The 17,458-nt window shown below is 32.9% G+C and overlaps 1 protein-coding gene across 1 annotated transcript in view; it reads right to left on the bottom strand.

Moving 5' to 3' along the window:
* Positions 1-17,458, bottom strand: part of LOC112681913 — a 98,272-nt gene that overhangs the window by 49,762 nt on the left and 31,052 nt on the right. Inside the window, exon 2 of the mRNA XM_025552273.1 lies at positions 12,551-12,607. Coding sequence (XP_025408058.1) covers positions 12,551-12,607 — 57 coding nt within the window. The remainder of the gene's footprint in view (positions 1-12,550; positions 12,608-17,458) is intronic.

The raw sequence follows: 17,458 nt of genomic DNA on the forward strand, positions 1-17,458 counted from the left end.
ATTATTATTATTATTATTATTATTATTATTATTATTATTATTATTATACATCCGACGACGAAAACCCATTCGAAACCCGTCGCCGCACGAGAGCGTTTAATTCGAAATCGTTTAAAACGATTTTCTTACCCGCGCGAGACAAACGAATATTTATACACACACACACACACACATATACACATATATATATATATATATATAGGTACAAACAAACGGGAAAAAAACTGTGCGTATTGTTATTTACAGAGATTTTCTCGTTTATTTATGCGGTGCGCCGGAATGAGGGGCGGCAAAGGTGGATCGAGATTACATCTCTCACTGTACACACACACACACACATACACACCTTGTTTCTGTTTTTATGTTCGTTATAAATTTTGGTAACACACGCACACTCCTTCATTTGGAGACCTTATAACGGCGGTCGACTTATTTTGTTTAAAAAAAAATACTAGTTTCCCTCACGTGCGTGTATATTATACACCATATTATATACACGTATATGCATGTATTTTTTTTCTTTAAAACGCGTGTTTACTTCATTCACACTAATTCGTAATAACAAATCACCAACTCGGCTCGATAATTTATTCATTGTTTGGAAATGTTATTTTTCTCCGTGTCCCATATACCTATATGTACCTGTATGTCTTACGTATATATATATATATATATATATATATATATATCATCTCAATGTTGCTTATGTATAGTATAATGTTCTCCGTAGCGCCACATGATCGAGAACTGTTACGGACATTATAATATACATATTATTACAGTATAAACCTACAACTACGGCGTATGCGTGTGTCCTCAGAACATTTCATGACGATATAATAAATTTACACTTGATCAAAGACACACAAAAAAAAAAAAAAATAATGATAAGAAAATCGGACGAAATTTTATGCCGACTAACTAGCGCGCTCGGAGTGATCGCTGGTGTCAAATAAGCGTTTTAAGGAAATTTACCATACTGCCATAACTAGATTCCAGAGAATAAATTATATTTCTAGTTGTCAAGACGTTTATGAATATTTTTTACCATCTGAAGACACTAACGTTATACATACCACGTAAATATCTGTGTTGCTCTATAACGTTATTGAATCGTTCCCGCCGGAGAACTTATATGGCTCATTTCAATATAATATATCTGTACACGCCTCACGCGCGTTTGCCCAAAATACCATAGCGTCACATGCCACATGTGTACACAGCAGTTTCCACGTGCACTGTACCAAATACGTTTCTACATAATATTATACGTGTATATATACTTGAGACTAATCGGACAATCGATTGCGTGTTCTCTTTTAGACGGCGCGCCGAGAGCTCTCGAAAATGTCATCGCGTTGTAAATCAACTATATTATGATATCATTACGGTTATGTTTATTATTATTATCACCGTAAAACTACTCGTAAATAAGAATAAGAGCGCGTAGGACATATACGCATAAACAATCCGAAACGATAATTTGAAGTCTCTACATTTACTAACCGAAATCAGGATTTCACTTAACATGACTATCCGCCTTTGTCACACGGTTGTTCTTCGATTTAACTTTATAAGCAATTCGAAAAGTATAAAATTTATTGATATAATTAGAGAATACAAACACACGAAGTTTACGATTTTTTTTTCTCCGACATTCCGTTCATATTATTATCAATAATAATACAACACCACGTCTTCACCAGCCGTCACAGTGACACCTTTTAAAGCATCGTGAAAAATATTATTTTTATTATTACATTTTTTCATTTTATATGTCAATATATCAACACTTTATTCGTATCCGAGTGCCAGCACGTACAAATTCACAACATTCACACCTACACACACACACACACACACACACACACAAACATTTGAACCCAATTAATGCTTTTCATTTTAAATATAACTTTCGAATAAAAACCTATACAATTTTAAAACCATCACGGAACATTTTCTTTTCTAATGAACTCTAAAATAGACTGGAACAAATATTAAATATTTTTTTTTTATGAATTTTAAGGAAGCAATCGGACGCATCACACGACCGTTTTTATAGGATTTACTTTTTTTCCCTGGTTTGTTGTGGGTTACATTTAACCATATAATAATATTGAATTACATTTGTATTTACGGATCCAATAAAGTTTTATACACTCAGTCGGCAAACAAGACAACACACTATAGCCGGGACGATGGCAGTGAAACGCAAACAAATGCCGACATTCCGCTGGGGTGACGGCAAAACTTTGATTATTATAGGAAGGCGAATCACGCGCGTCTTGAATTTCTAGAAACAAACACAGTAAATTTGTTTGCGGGTGAGTATATAATAATATCGTACAATATGTTAGGAAAGATGTTCAATGCTGGTTTACGGTAAGATGTATCAGGCTAATGTTGACTTTATTTAACATTTTGAATATTGTCAGGATTTGTAAATTTTTATCGGCATCTATAGCTAACAATAAATTCTCTCTATACATATTTATGTATGTAATGTAAAATAAGTTCAAACTTATTAAACTTCTTACTCATAAACTATAGAATATAAGAGTAATATATTATTATTTTACATCAAAAATGAAAATCTATACAATAAATGCATTGTATGAAACTTAAAACGTATATGAATATAAAACATTACAATATAAAATCATGAAATGCTTGACGTTCATAGAATTAAAATTGTAGTACAAATATATTTTATAAACAGTAATTCTTTTGTTTTTGAAATGCTGTGAGCCATGTCAAACAAAATATTATTCTAAAGGAAGAGGCTTGGCTAAATCAATTTTTTTTTGGAAATTTTTTTTAGAATGTGTTAAAATCATTTTGATAGACGTACGATTCCAAACAGATGGAAAAAACTAATTAATCAATGTCTATCAAAAAAACGATAATAAGCCATGAACTATCTCAATGAATTTAAATCACAATAGATTGCCAAATATTTATTTGATAGTAAAAAAACTATTTATTTTTTAATGTTAAATAATGTTCGATTTAATAATAGTTAAGCACAAGTAAATTTAACTTTTTAGAACTTAAATGAAACTCTTTGAAAGTTATAAATTTTATAAAACGAATCATGCAAAAGTTACAACAAGCAAAGTATAATAGATATGTAAGAGTGAATAAACCTTATATCAAAAATAAATTAAAGATATTAAAACCGTTAATATCAAAAATTAATCTAATAACACCGTTAGATTTATTCAATTACAAATAGAGCAAATTCGATATGGTATATAATATTTTATAATTATGTTAGTAAATAAAAATAATCAGTTTTATAACTTGGAAAATTAATAAAGTACACCTACTATGAATTTAATCCAATATACAACAATACAATATGTATAATATAATAATATTGTCTTTTGTATTCGTATCAATCTAATGTATTATTTATATAGAAATGTATATGTATATAATTTTTAATGACATGTAAAAGAATTATTGTTTCATCCACTATAGTGTTACGGAAAGAAAGTATTTAAGTACAAAATATGAATATCAAAGCAACGAATACATTTTAAATTTTCAAATCCATCCTCTTTTTTGACTTATACTTATATAAAACGTGTAGTACAAAGGCAACGTAAACAAGTCATCACATTAAGGACGGGAGCAGAGTCATGTTAAGAGGGGATCAAAGGGGGCAATTTCCACCCGGGCGCCGTAGTTTTGTAAAAGTAAGGGGGCGCCCTTATCTGCGCTTAATATGCTACCTGTCCCCAGTAGCGTCGAAGAAAAAATTTTACCCCGGAACGCTGAAATATTTGACACGGCTCTGGATGGTAGTTCAATACACAACGGAAAGTAAATTATTACCTATATCTACACATGTACCTTATAATAGTACGTAAGCGCATGAAACAGTCATGTGTAGTGATGGGCAAATTCCCGGGAATATTCCCAACATCGGGAATTTCCCGGGAATATAATAAGTTTTTAAATATTGATCATAGGTTTCAGTATTAAATTAAAATTATGGCTGTAAATGATCCAAATTACAGTTTTTTACTGATATTATTACAGTTTATATTTTTATTTGCAATAAAAGCATTCAAATATCTTTTTGCCATTTACATTTTTTTCATGGTAATATGACCAACACGCCAATTTTTTTTTTACTACCAGCCATTTCAACAGAAAATTTGATTAGTAGCAAACAAATAACGTACTTTATATACTAATACGTACACTAGATTTAAACATAAAAAGTTATTGACAGAAATGTTAAGAAGTTTGTGAAGTGTGAAACTAAAAATTTAACTTACTAGGTATTATAGTAACAGAAATTAAATGTATAAAACTAATAACTATGTAAATGGAAAATACTAAACTGAAATAACGATAATTCTATAGAATATATTGCTTATCAGTACTCAATAGTATGTTGGTCAACAAAGCAGTTTAGCCAATTGATGTGAACAAAATACACTAATGAATACTGATACTCTAGTACAGAGTACAGACGTACAGTAGTATAAACTATCATTCTATTCCCACTCAATTTTTATTTTTTTATTTTTTAAAGAAATTTCTCGAGATACTGGGGAATATTCCCTATTCCTGGGAACATTCCTTTGGGAATATTCCTAGTGGCACATAAATAGTCATGTGCATATATGTTTGGCTTTAAAATGCAACCATATTCTTGCGACGAGGAAAAAAATCTATTATGGACTCTAATTCCGATTGATATCACGGAACTTCATTGTTCCAAACTTCATCGTGTATGTACTTCAACAATGTATATTACTCGTCGACGACGTCGTTACAAAGGCGTAAAAAAATAAAAATTGGATCCACTGTCATTTAATATAAATACTAAACGTATCGTTTCACATTTTTATGTATAGTATAATATTCTTCACGAGAGTCATAAACGCTCTTATCTGTGTCACGTGTATATGTACAAAACGCGTGAGTTAATCGACTCGCAGATCTAAAGAATGTTCTAAATATTCGTTCGTCACCACATCACGTGTGTTACGGAATTTCGGACTCTGCAAGCGATAATCTGGTATACGGGCGTTGGCGTGGCAACGCGTGTAGAGTATACGTTTCAAACAGTCGTGTCTTTGTAGGATAACCAGGGTTAGGGTAAGAATGTGAGCGTGTGTGTGTGGATGTGTATGTGTGTGTGCGCCCGCGCGTATTTGCGACGACCGAGTTTCACGTTGATAGCGGACAAAAGACGATCGGAGCGGGTAGAGATAAGCCGGCAAATTAATGGGAATTGAAACGCGGGTAAACAAAAGTTTTTTTTTGGGGGGGGGGGGCACGTGACAAGCTGAGCTATGCACGTATAATATGGCAAAAGGTAAGAGGAACGACGAGCACAAACAACGAGACAATCAACATTTAATTAACGTCTTGCAAAGGCTTTCTATGTTATATATCCTTTACGCACATAAAATTTGAAAATACCATTTACTGATCATCGTTTTGAAAAAAAAAATGAAGAAAAAAAAATACTCACCTGGTCCCGTAACCTTTTCACCCATTATTATTATTTCATTACGTAAGGGAACCCCGTCCATCTGTGACCATGCATTATGCGTATAGCGGTAATTCCCGTGTGCACATATGAAGGTACTATTATATGTTTTTTTTCTTTATGCGAGAACGTGTTTGTAAACGGTAAACACGACGAGGATAATTGTGCGCTCGAAAAAGAAGAAAAACGTATAATTAGAAGGTGCACGTCATTCACGACGAAGACGACAACGATGTCGACGACGATCAAATTCGAAAATTATCGAGTGTGGTCTCCGCCGGCGAGCAGAAATGTACGTCTTTTATTATTATTGTTATTAACGTTTTGGTCCGTTTTCTTATCTTCTTTTTTTTTTTTATGTATATAAAACATATAAATATTGACCACGGTAGTAGCAGCTATATATTGTGTATGCACATGTTACTCGGCCCGAAAAGACGACGTGACCACCGTTTATAATATATATACCAATCGTGATCATATCAAAAAAATAAACGGTGATCACTAAATATTCTAGTGTGCGTGTGTATGTAAATGTATTCTGTGAGAAGTCATTTCTGCACGCATCGGTCAAGGTCACTTCAGTGTTATTTTTTCTCTGAAAAAAAATACTAAAAAGATAGATGACTCGATCTAGAGTACAATAAGTATTAAAAAGAAAAATATTTGTTCGACCGAAATTGAATAATAAAAGTAAATAGTTTTGGATAATCAAAGCCGTCCGCAGTGATATTATATATGGTACATCGTAGACGATAATTCATTTAAACAATTAAGCAGGCGCGGTGGTTGCAAATCCCTTTAAAACTCGTCCTGTGTACATCTCTTAGATAAAAATAGTAAAAAAAAAAAAAAAACATTAAAAAACCACTTGTTATTGGGTCGCGCGCCTATTATTATTAATTGCGATGACGCCCGGGTTTATGTGTCGCGCGCACAGGTCGTAAATTTTTATTACGTGCATACATTAAATTTAAAGTAAATTTGCACTCATTACTGCCCAACATTTGTTTTTTTTTTTTTTTTTAATTTCGTACAGGAAACGTGTGTACATAATAATATATATATACGACTTGTCGTGCGCCTAACCGCAAGTCCGTTTTTCCGCATTTTTATTTGTGTCGTTAAATTTCATTGCGTTCGTGTTGTACGTACCGCAACAAACATTCACTCAGTTCGAGACATACACAAGACAAAAAAAAAAAAATCAAACTTAATGGTATTTCACGAAAACCGCAGGAGACGAATATACACAAAACAATAATACAACGTCCACGTTATTGTCGTCGTTGATCAGAGCACTCTCGACTTGTTTGCAAGACTGCTGTGCGGTGTGTACACGATAACGCTTAAATGGACTTTTGTACACACACACGCTAAACTTTATACAATCATGGGAAGGATAAGGGAAAAAAATCAACGAGATGTCGTTCACCCGAATATAAAAACAATATTTTGTTGATCACGTTTACGTGTGCAACCGCTGAACTCCGTTAAGCGTATCTTTTTTTCATAAAATTATAAGTTCTCTACATATATAAGAGTCTCTGAAACCCACTATTTCTCAATCGCAACTATACACAAAATTATTAAATAAAACGAAATATATGTATATAATATGCTCGTATACGAAATGGGCTTTGGGTTTTCAAACTTTGTTTGATAGATCAACTCGCTTTTGTACATATAATAATTTATAATAAATTATTTTAGAATCACAGGTAATTAAAATCGATTTTGTTGAAAAATTCACGTCCTATTAAAATCCATTTACACGAATGTAATATATATATATATGTTTTAAAAACATTAAATCGTCGAATTTATATAACAACTATTAATTCTTTGTAAAAATGTAAGCTGATAGTTTTAAAGTTTAGGTATTTCAATAACTGACAAAAAAAATGTAATGCACGTATACAAATTACATACATTTTAGTTCTTGCAAATGATAATATGCTCGTATAGAGATCAACTTCTCCTGATCACATTGACACATTAAATAACTCAATTATAATCTCCATAATGTAATATATACCAGCCGTGTTATACGGAAACCATTTTTAAACCGACGGTTCACATATGTTGTTTCGTGCGTTCCAAAGTCTTCAAACTTAGTGCGATCGTGATCAATTCAAAAAAACCGAACAATCTGCGTTTTGTTTTTTTCTTTTTTTTTATCGCGCTTTTACACCGCAGCTGCGCTTTAAAGCGGTTTCCCTAGTATTATTAGGCGTCTGTATAATAATAATATCGCCTAATAACACGCGCTCGTGCACACACATACGCATATAATAATATACAGTAACGCCTGGGTGCTCGTTATCAAAGTGTATCGAGTACGGGATGGAATGAGAAATGAAAAAACAGAAGAAAAAAAACAACATCAACTAACCATGGCGCAGCGTCATAACCGTGACTACAACTCGGCGCAGTCTATATAGTGCAGACGCGCAAGCCGTACATGATGAAATAACATCGAGTGACCCTCGGTCTACCGACGCTGCTGCACAAAATGGGGTGAATGCGAGACGATAACAGAGGCTGTTTTGATTTCAGTCTCGCACGAGGGGTGGAAACGAAACGCACTGACAAATTAAACGAAACACATGCACACACACAAACTCGCTGTACAATGACTCCGACATACGCGCGCGCAACGTGTAATCGACACACATTTTTTATTTCCAAACCGAAAAATAATGCGTGTGTCACAAATCCATTTGTACACGTATCGCCAAAACACGTTTTAGAAACAAAAAACAATAATAATCAATAAAGAACTTAAAAATAAAATCTTCGGTCAAGAACTCGAAAAACCTTTTACGCCAGGACAAACGTTAACCATGGAATGAACATATAAAACTTGGGTCCTTGTTTATTTTTAATAGTAATCGATTTTATTTGAAGATGTATGCTTATAACAAGCGTCGATACGAAATACGTTATTGGTACAGTTCATATATTTATTATAAGTTACACAAACTACGATGTACCAAGTATATGTATGTACGTAATATGATCTAAAAATGTGTGGACTTTATATTGTACAATAAGATAAATATATTGTGCATCATAATGGTCAGTGTTCTTATTTAATTCTAGTTTTGCCATTGACACGGTTTTTATGCATTTTTGTGAAATGCACCGCAACCTTTTATTCCACGAGGGTTCAATATATTGTGGTATTGATATTTACACCGCTTATGTACGTCGACGGGTTTTATGAATCGATGATATTCGCAAAAAATAGGGTGCAATTTTATAATTTTTTTTTAGATCAGTTACTATATATGTATATACAGAATCCTTTACTACAGCACATAATAAACGAATAAAAGTTACTGTGAAGAGTTTGTTGTTATTTTGCACACTTGACAGGAAATACGACTGTAGTGGAAAATTGAGAGGCGACTTCAGCCAGTTACTGCAGTCACCAACGAATCAAGCCAATGAAATCCATGAGAAATATAAAATACGCGTTATCTTACATATTATTAACATAGAATCCACGGTGCATGCGACATTTTGACGTTCGAATGAGTCTCTGGAATATTGTGTGATATGCACAAAAACTCGTAAACGCCTGCATATCCCTTTCGGCTAACTACTTTCCTGACGAAGTACCTCCAATGGGAGGTCTCTTCACTCCGTCATTCCTGTTTTGTTTTTATTATTATATCAAATAAGCTTATTGTTCCAATTTGTAACAGATTGCTAAATAAAGAATTAAGTTAAAAAAAAAAAAAAATATCCCTTTCGGAATTTCGTCGTTTTGGGATTTTACCTCGGTAGTTTTTTCGGTTATTAGCATAACCGTAAAAAGTTTAATTTAAAATTAAGTTCAAATGAAATTATATATTTTAAGTCGCAAAACGTTAAAATTATTTCTTAACAACACTATCCTATACTCGTATAATATGTCAACTCATATAGTCGAATTTAAAAAATACATGCGTATAATAAGATAAACAATAAAATATTTTACGATTCAAATGAATCTCCTGAAGCTATTTGTGTCAACCATCAGAGACGTCTTTTGGATACAATTATGTCATCTTTACGCACCCTAATGCGCTCAAACACCTCGTACACACGTTGGGAAATTACACGCGCGCGCGCGCGTACACAATATGTGTCCGACAAGCAGATGTGCGAAATCTTTCAGAAAATTACAAATATAACAATAAGCAAACACACGGTAATAAATCCGTATGACAAATACGTTTATAATTCACGGCGGTGGCAGTATCAGTATGGTACCCGATGCGGTAGGATATTATACACGACAAAGGAACGGATACCGTGCGGTAGTAACCGTGACTAATAATATTCCGACCTGGGCCCAACGGTGGTAACAAGACCATACGTATTTATTTATTTCAATGAAAAGGTGTCAGAAAAAAAAAACTCGTATACGGATCAAATCCCTTGGAATTCTCGGGCGCGCATATACACACAATCAGGTGTACATAATATATTCTTATAATACGGACGCGACAGTGCACCTGGTTGTATGGGACAAAACGAGCGCGTATTATACATATTATAGCTTTTTTTCTATACCGGATTATACTACCGCTGCCGCTACCTATAAGTATAATACTTACCCCTGAATATATGTATATGTAATGTATATGTATATATATTTATACGTATAAGCGCACGAAAAGACGGTTTGTTTGCTTTTTTGTTTGGAAACCAATTGCCGCGCCGAACGCGCATATAATATAACTAAACGCGTTTAGTAGGCGTATTATAATAGTAATAATCGTAAAAAGAGAAGGTGGTGGTGCGTAAAAGGCCAATTTCCGAGGTGGAAAACCAGGTGTGAATGTCTCGAAGAAAATATGCCATTCACGCGCTTCCACTGCAACGATCACCCCTCACTTTGTACACACACGAACGTACGAATACACGTACGTTTGTACACGATTTATCGTTACGGGCGTGTGTTCGTGTGAGTTTGCGAGTGTGTATCGATTTGTAAAGGAACACATACGCACCAAATGTTGCCACAGGGGTGGCTATTAGAAGAATATGTGACCATCCTCCGAAACTATAAGCGAGAATTCGACTGTACAACAAACAGCAACTGCAGCGGTGTCCGCGCGATTAACGACCAAAATAATAATAATAATAATAATACTCTGTTTAGTGCGCACTACAGTGTTATGCGTTAATGGATAATAACCGTATGGGGAACGACTTTGACGACGTGTATAAAACGTACCTACGGTATATCAGGTAAACCATGTGTGTAATACGTTCGCACCGTCGCGTACGAACGGGCACACGCGCATTTTATTATAGTCGTATATACCCATATGACGAGAAAACACCATGTTATTATAATACGGTAGAACCCCTTTAAGACGCTTTCCTAGGGACCAATTAAAAATATAGTACTAAACGGGAAACCGTATAACGCAAGAAAAACAATTTAAATCGTGACAATAAAAACACTATATTGCACAATGAATTTTAAAATTTATGTTACATATTATTTTACAATACCTGATTGAAAAAGTAATTGATTTTAATTTGTTTTACATTTCTTATGTGTTTAGAATAAAGTAAGTTCTCAATTATATTGAAATTATGTAAAGTTTCGTAAGCGTTGTCAAAATATGCAATTAATTTTCTTAGCTTATTAACATGATCAAATGCATTTGTTACCGGGAGAATCGGTAGTGTATCATCCTCTTCATCCTGTATAGAAGTTGCATAAGCTGATGATATTTTGTCAGTAACTATTTGGTAAATGCTTCTAATATTATTCATAGCGATTTCCTCGTCAATCTCTTAGGAACCTCTCCAATTCTTTATAATTTTCGCTGCTTTCGTTATCTTTATTATAAGAGAGGTATTTCTTTAAATTGTATACTTAAATATTAACGAAACACGTTTAGGTACATTACATTATTTTTGCCTGTAAATGTATAACACGTTTAGGCATACAAACACATAACACGTTTGAGTGTACCTACGCTAATTGCCAATTACGATAGGTTATCGCGAAAAAAAAAGTTTACAATCTTTATAAGATATAGTTTATGAAACTAAATATATTATATTATATATATACTATATTATACTAATGTTTCAACCTTTCAATATTAATTTCCTATTTAGATTTTCACTCGGTAAGATAAGTTTATTCGTAATTATGGACGTGAACGTTTCCGATGTTTTTGAAACCTGACGTGGGAAAAAGTGTGTTGCAATTAACAGATATAAATTTAGTGAGTTTAGAGAAAACAAAGATACAACTAAAGTTTTTCTGGCGTCAGATTATTAAGGAAAAGTATGTATGAAGCTAAGCGAAAAATATTTCCTAAAATACCAAAATCTTTATTCGAAACAAAAACTATGATTTTTCAAAATAAAAAAGATTTCGTTTCAAATAATGAACCATTTTGTTTCATGTATTCGGAAAGTAGTGTGCCTATTTTTACAAATGCTACTAACATGTCACTTTTAAACATGTCACCTGGATAACGCTAAAAGGCTCTAAAAATTTAAAATGAATGGTTAAGTATTTAAGTGTTATTTTTCTAGGTGTTTCTAAATGTTATATTAATACCTATGTTCTATGTACCCAAACGTGTTATTTTTCTAGAGATATGGTATACCCAAACGGTGTATTCATTTGTACCCAAACATGTTGCGTTTAGGGTCTACTGTACCCAAATGTGTTACTGCCTTTTATATTAACTTAATCAACAACAATAAAAGCGTCTTATCTGGGAACACAGATGTATTTTTCGAAATAAATTACTTGATAAACGTTGTCAAAATCAAGGGATTTGTAAAAATGAACGTGAAAAAAACATCTTAAACGAGAGCGTCTTAAACGGGTTCTACTCTACAGATAAATGTTTACTTAGTAATTTAATTCAACATAAAAATAATAAATTTGCCAGATTCGATACCGTATAATATTTAAAATCGATCCATCTTTATACCCCTCTATTTTTTTTTTTTTGTGCCGTTTTACTTATTTATAAATATATAAAATCTGTAAAAACTCACCTTCCAGCAATCAGATTTCTTCTCGCATTCTGTTGCTTCAACATCTCTAGGAACTAGCTGTAACATAAAAACAACAAAAATCGAGATATTAATAATATATACGTCGACTGTAATATTGTATACTTTTTAGAAAGGACAAGAGAAGAATGACTAACGTTAAATCGGGATCAAACTGTACATTCTAAACACCCATCACCGATTGGGGAATTAACTTTGCCGAGAAGCTCTGTTGGGAATTATACCACACACAACCTATGATAGGGAGGAAGATATTTCGATACCTACAAATGGACAATCAAAGGAATATATTGACATAACAGCTTTTATTCTCAAAGAGGAACCGAACCACGCCTCAATTACTTTACGAGCGAGTCACTAAGAGTTCGTACAGGGTGCGTTTCCGAGCAATAATTTCTAATTGGTCGCGAGCTCCATCGTCGAAACCATAACACTGATAATATTAACTAAGGAATATTTAAGACTGTGTTATCTCAAATATATAATTCATAATTTTAATATAGAACGTAGACGAAAAAAATACTGATGAGCTCCGATGAGTGCAATTCTATCCACGTATTACTCCTCCTAGACTTTGTGGTTATTCGAATGAATTACATTTTTTTTAAACTGCGTCCTGCGCGTAACCGTACTACGTCTATACTACAGTGATTATCTTTCAGATCGCGAGAATATTTTAGTTTACAATAATTAACCGGGATACGCGTGCACGCGTTTGTGTGCAAATGTATGTAGATGCGTGTGTACGCGATTGTATGCAATGGCAACACGTATTATAATTATAAATCCTAGAATTTCAAAGAACGCGCGAACTACCATGTATACAAGTACAATCGCATACTCATTATACAACTATTACTTTTCCTAAAGCTATTTCAACTGGTATAGACGCGGTGTAGTAACATACATACAGGTCTTGTCCCAGATTGCATACAATCAACAAAAGTAGGTAAGCATGAAAATACACATGTTGGATGATCATTTTATGAAAACAGTGTGTTTATACATTATTTTTCAATTCAAACGTGGTATATTTTACCAAAAAAATATAATATTTATCGTACCCATGGTCACAGAGAACTCCAATAAATGTAACATTATATTAATATGGAGAAGTGAAATACTTGAAAAAAATATTCTTAAATGTGATAAAGAAAAAAATATAATATTTGCATCAACTAATACTATCGTACTGTTGATCAAGAATTTCGGGGACAAGTGTAATATTAATATAGGTACGCTTGGCGTTTTGGCAAAGAGATTTGATGATAATGAGGCGTTTATCAGTAAGTAGATAATATGGTGCATCATCAAAGCGTTACGACCGGTCAAACTAATTTCGTGTGAAGGCGGAGGGTAGAAGATATTCAAATCGTCGACCGAGGGAGAGATATTTATCGAAGTCGTTTTGAACGGCAAAACTTTTGGACCACCATCGCTGGTACAATAATAGAGACAAAGCTCTAACGGCGATTTAGACGGACTTTTGTAATGACTTTCAGAATACGTAAATGCTGACAGTGCAGAGTTTTCGCCTCTGCAGTCATCTCGACCTTGAAATGAAAAACAATAGCATCACGCCCAGCTTAATTGGAATTTGTCACTATATACCACGCATTAGATCCCCTCTTTTAACTTGTTGTCCTGATAATTATATTCAATTTTTAAATAAAATTTATATATGTATGTATGCATATGCAGTTTTACTTTTGAAATTCAATAATGTAAGACTTAAATTCAAGCTGTTATGCAATAGTTTAGGTTGCTAGAAAAAAAATTAAATTATATATTTTTTTAAATATTAAATAATGTTACTTATATTTATTTATTTTATTTTTTTTTGAGCTATTATTCAGTACAAAAGGACAGATAAAACGTTATAACCTTTCATGAATGAATGTTCATGCTATAGAATTTAACTCAAAACTCACTTGCCAACCATTCGAGACCAATCTTAATGAACGTGATATTTTCTTTATTATAATAAAATTAAGTTACATTTATAAAATTAAAATTTAACACTCTCTCAAATATTTCATTTTAAATATATTATAAAATATATAATATACAGATACTATAGATTTATAAATTACGAAAGAAAATAATTTATTTTCAATTTTGGTGTTACTAATCGTCAGTTGGAAGAAATGAAATGGGAATCGATGTGTTCTAAAATATTATTGCTACAATAATTTACACATACGATCCGTTCTCATTAGGACGATTCGATTCGCCGAATAATGCTCAAAAAAAGAACTAATTAGCATGTCGTTCCATACAGTAGTTATATTTATTTTATTTTTTCATACCTCCCCAAGTTGTTTTTAATTGGAATATAAATCAAATGGAAGCGCATCGGACATCGGAAACCACGGCAAGGCAATAAAAATGCAAAACCCTCCCTAAAAAGTCACCCCCTCGGGAAATCCACGAATCCAGCAATTTTGCCGTTGTTTTCCCTTCACAATTCGGATAAATAAAAAAAAGAAGTAATAATGGTAATTTTTTATTTTCAACCAAATTACACCCATAATTTATAAAGCATTTTTAATTATACGAATTTAGTGACACGGCTTTTTTTGTTTGTTTGTACCTACGTTCTCACCACTATTTTTCTCCGATAACAACAACTCTTTATATAAAAAAAAAAACCGTTTCCTAATTAAAAATCATCTTAAGGCTCACACTGACGATTTTCATTGGTAAAACATAACTTGATAGTATGCAAGAACTTTTTCAAATACGTAGATTTTATTATACGTAGCAACATACGTAGATTTAAACATACACGATGTCTTAATTATATTGGAGAAAGAATGAATATTATAATAATATTCGAGTTTACCAACGAATTTATAACACAACAGTACACTTCAAACCGATAACATCACATTCATGGTGCACAATATACAAACACACACATACACATATATATAACGAAGTACAATAATAATAACAACGCGGTGATACAAGGACATCGAGCGGGGTCGGGAAATGGTTCGTAATAAAGGGATGAAATTAACTCGACGGCGACGGCGTAGATTCGTTAATGTTTTGTTTTTCAAACCTCTTCCCGCCAATCATCGCGGTCTTGATGGGACGGGGCGTAGGGGACACGAAAACTTTATAATAACATTCCAAAGGCCATTACGAAAGTTTCGCGAGGCACCACCGCCGGAAGAGCTTTGTTCTCCTCATATTACACGGGGCATAGCTTTCTCTTTTGTGCGAGAAGATAGTGTACTAGTTATAGGTTTTTCCCGTTTTACCTGATAAATTAAACGGTAAAAAAAGGAAACGAATTTACGGCATAATTACAGAACTATATGTGTCAAAAATAATAATGAAGATTTTCCATTGATTATAGTAACGAAAAGAAAAATACTTGGTTGTAAGATAACATCGAGTTTAAAAAAATCTTTCGAGATTAGTATAGATGTGTCACGATTTGCATACGTCGTTATGCATGAATCCCGAAAAAAATGTCACATAGCTAAATGGTGTAAAACTTGGTAAATTTTGTTATCTATACCAAAAGAAGAAAATGTAAAATAAAGCAAAAAATTCAGGACAAATGATGATGATAAACGATGACAGCGAGTGTTTAAATTGAAAAGCAAAACGTTCTATATAAAAAAAAAAAAAACATAGTGTACGAGATAATATATAAAATATTTACTTATTTCCTCGTCACATTCAGTATATTATATGCCAAACGATAGTTCGGCATTTCCATTACAATGTTAATATTCTAGCCAATTATCATAAAAAAACACACGTGTTTATATTTAACTGTTAAGCTACGAATATACATCAGCTCGTAATACATCAAAATGTTTCATTAAAATTAGTTTTTTTTTAAATCTATTTCAAAATCATATATAAATAATATATTTTAATATATATATATATATATATATATATATATATATATACTTCATGCGATGTGTATGGATGTAATAAATTCGAAGATTTATTTGGAAAAAACATGCTGAACACTAGAGTTTCCGGCCATGTGTGCTGCTACGAGTCGAATCGAATTAAGGACACATAATAATAAAACATACCCGTAAAACCACATATTCAAAAATAATGAAATTATTATAAGATGATTTACGCTCGTATATGCAAGTGCCATTATTAAGTTTACACGATTTCCAAATACAAACGGATCCTCTCAGTTTGCAGCTGCTAATTATACAATATTCGCTTTTGTTCGATACGCAATGAGTTCAATAGTTATGTTATATTTATATATGAATATATTGTATAAATCTACACACGACTCGGTTTATTAACGTAATAATAAATGATTAAATGCATACAGAAGATAATAAACGCATCTTTTGGGATGAAAAAAAGAAGGATATGATAATATTTTAATATTATTAATATAATTTCGAAGTCGACGATGCGTGTAAAACTGGCCATCTGTAGACTTGCAAAAATGTGCGCACGTGAAAAAAAACCCCAGCCACGCAATAACTATAATACATACATATATAATACGTATATCTGTCCCCGGGGTGATATCCTATGAAAGAAAACAATATCGTGATAAGTTCACCCCTGGTCGGTATATATAGATATATACGCAGTGATTATATTGCGTGTATAAGGGAAGCTGTTATACTGCGCGTACCACGCAAATGGCGATCGGTGCATGTGTATTGTACAGTCCATATAGATCGTACCGGTCATAAATATTTCGGTTTTATTGTAAACGAAAAAATAAAACTAAATCGAGGGAAAAAGGTTATGTATGTAGTTTTTGAGAGGCAAATAAATTGTCAGTATTTCTACGGAATGGACCCCGATCGCTCGCGCAAGAATCATATATATGTAGCTAGTAAAACTCACACCACGCCGCGCTATTACAGCATCAACCCT

This window comes from Sipha flava, unplaced genomic scaffold (genome assembly GCF_003268045.1).
Source record: "Sipha flava isolate LNK unplaced genomic scaffold, YSA_version1 199_pilon_pilon, whole genome shotgun sequence".
Taxonomy (NCBI): Eukaryota; Metazoa; Arthropoda; class Insecta; order Hemiptera; family Aphididae; genus Sipha; species Sipha flava.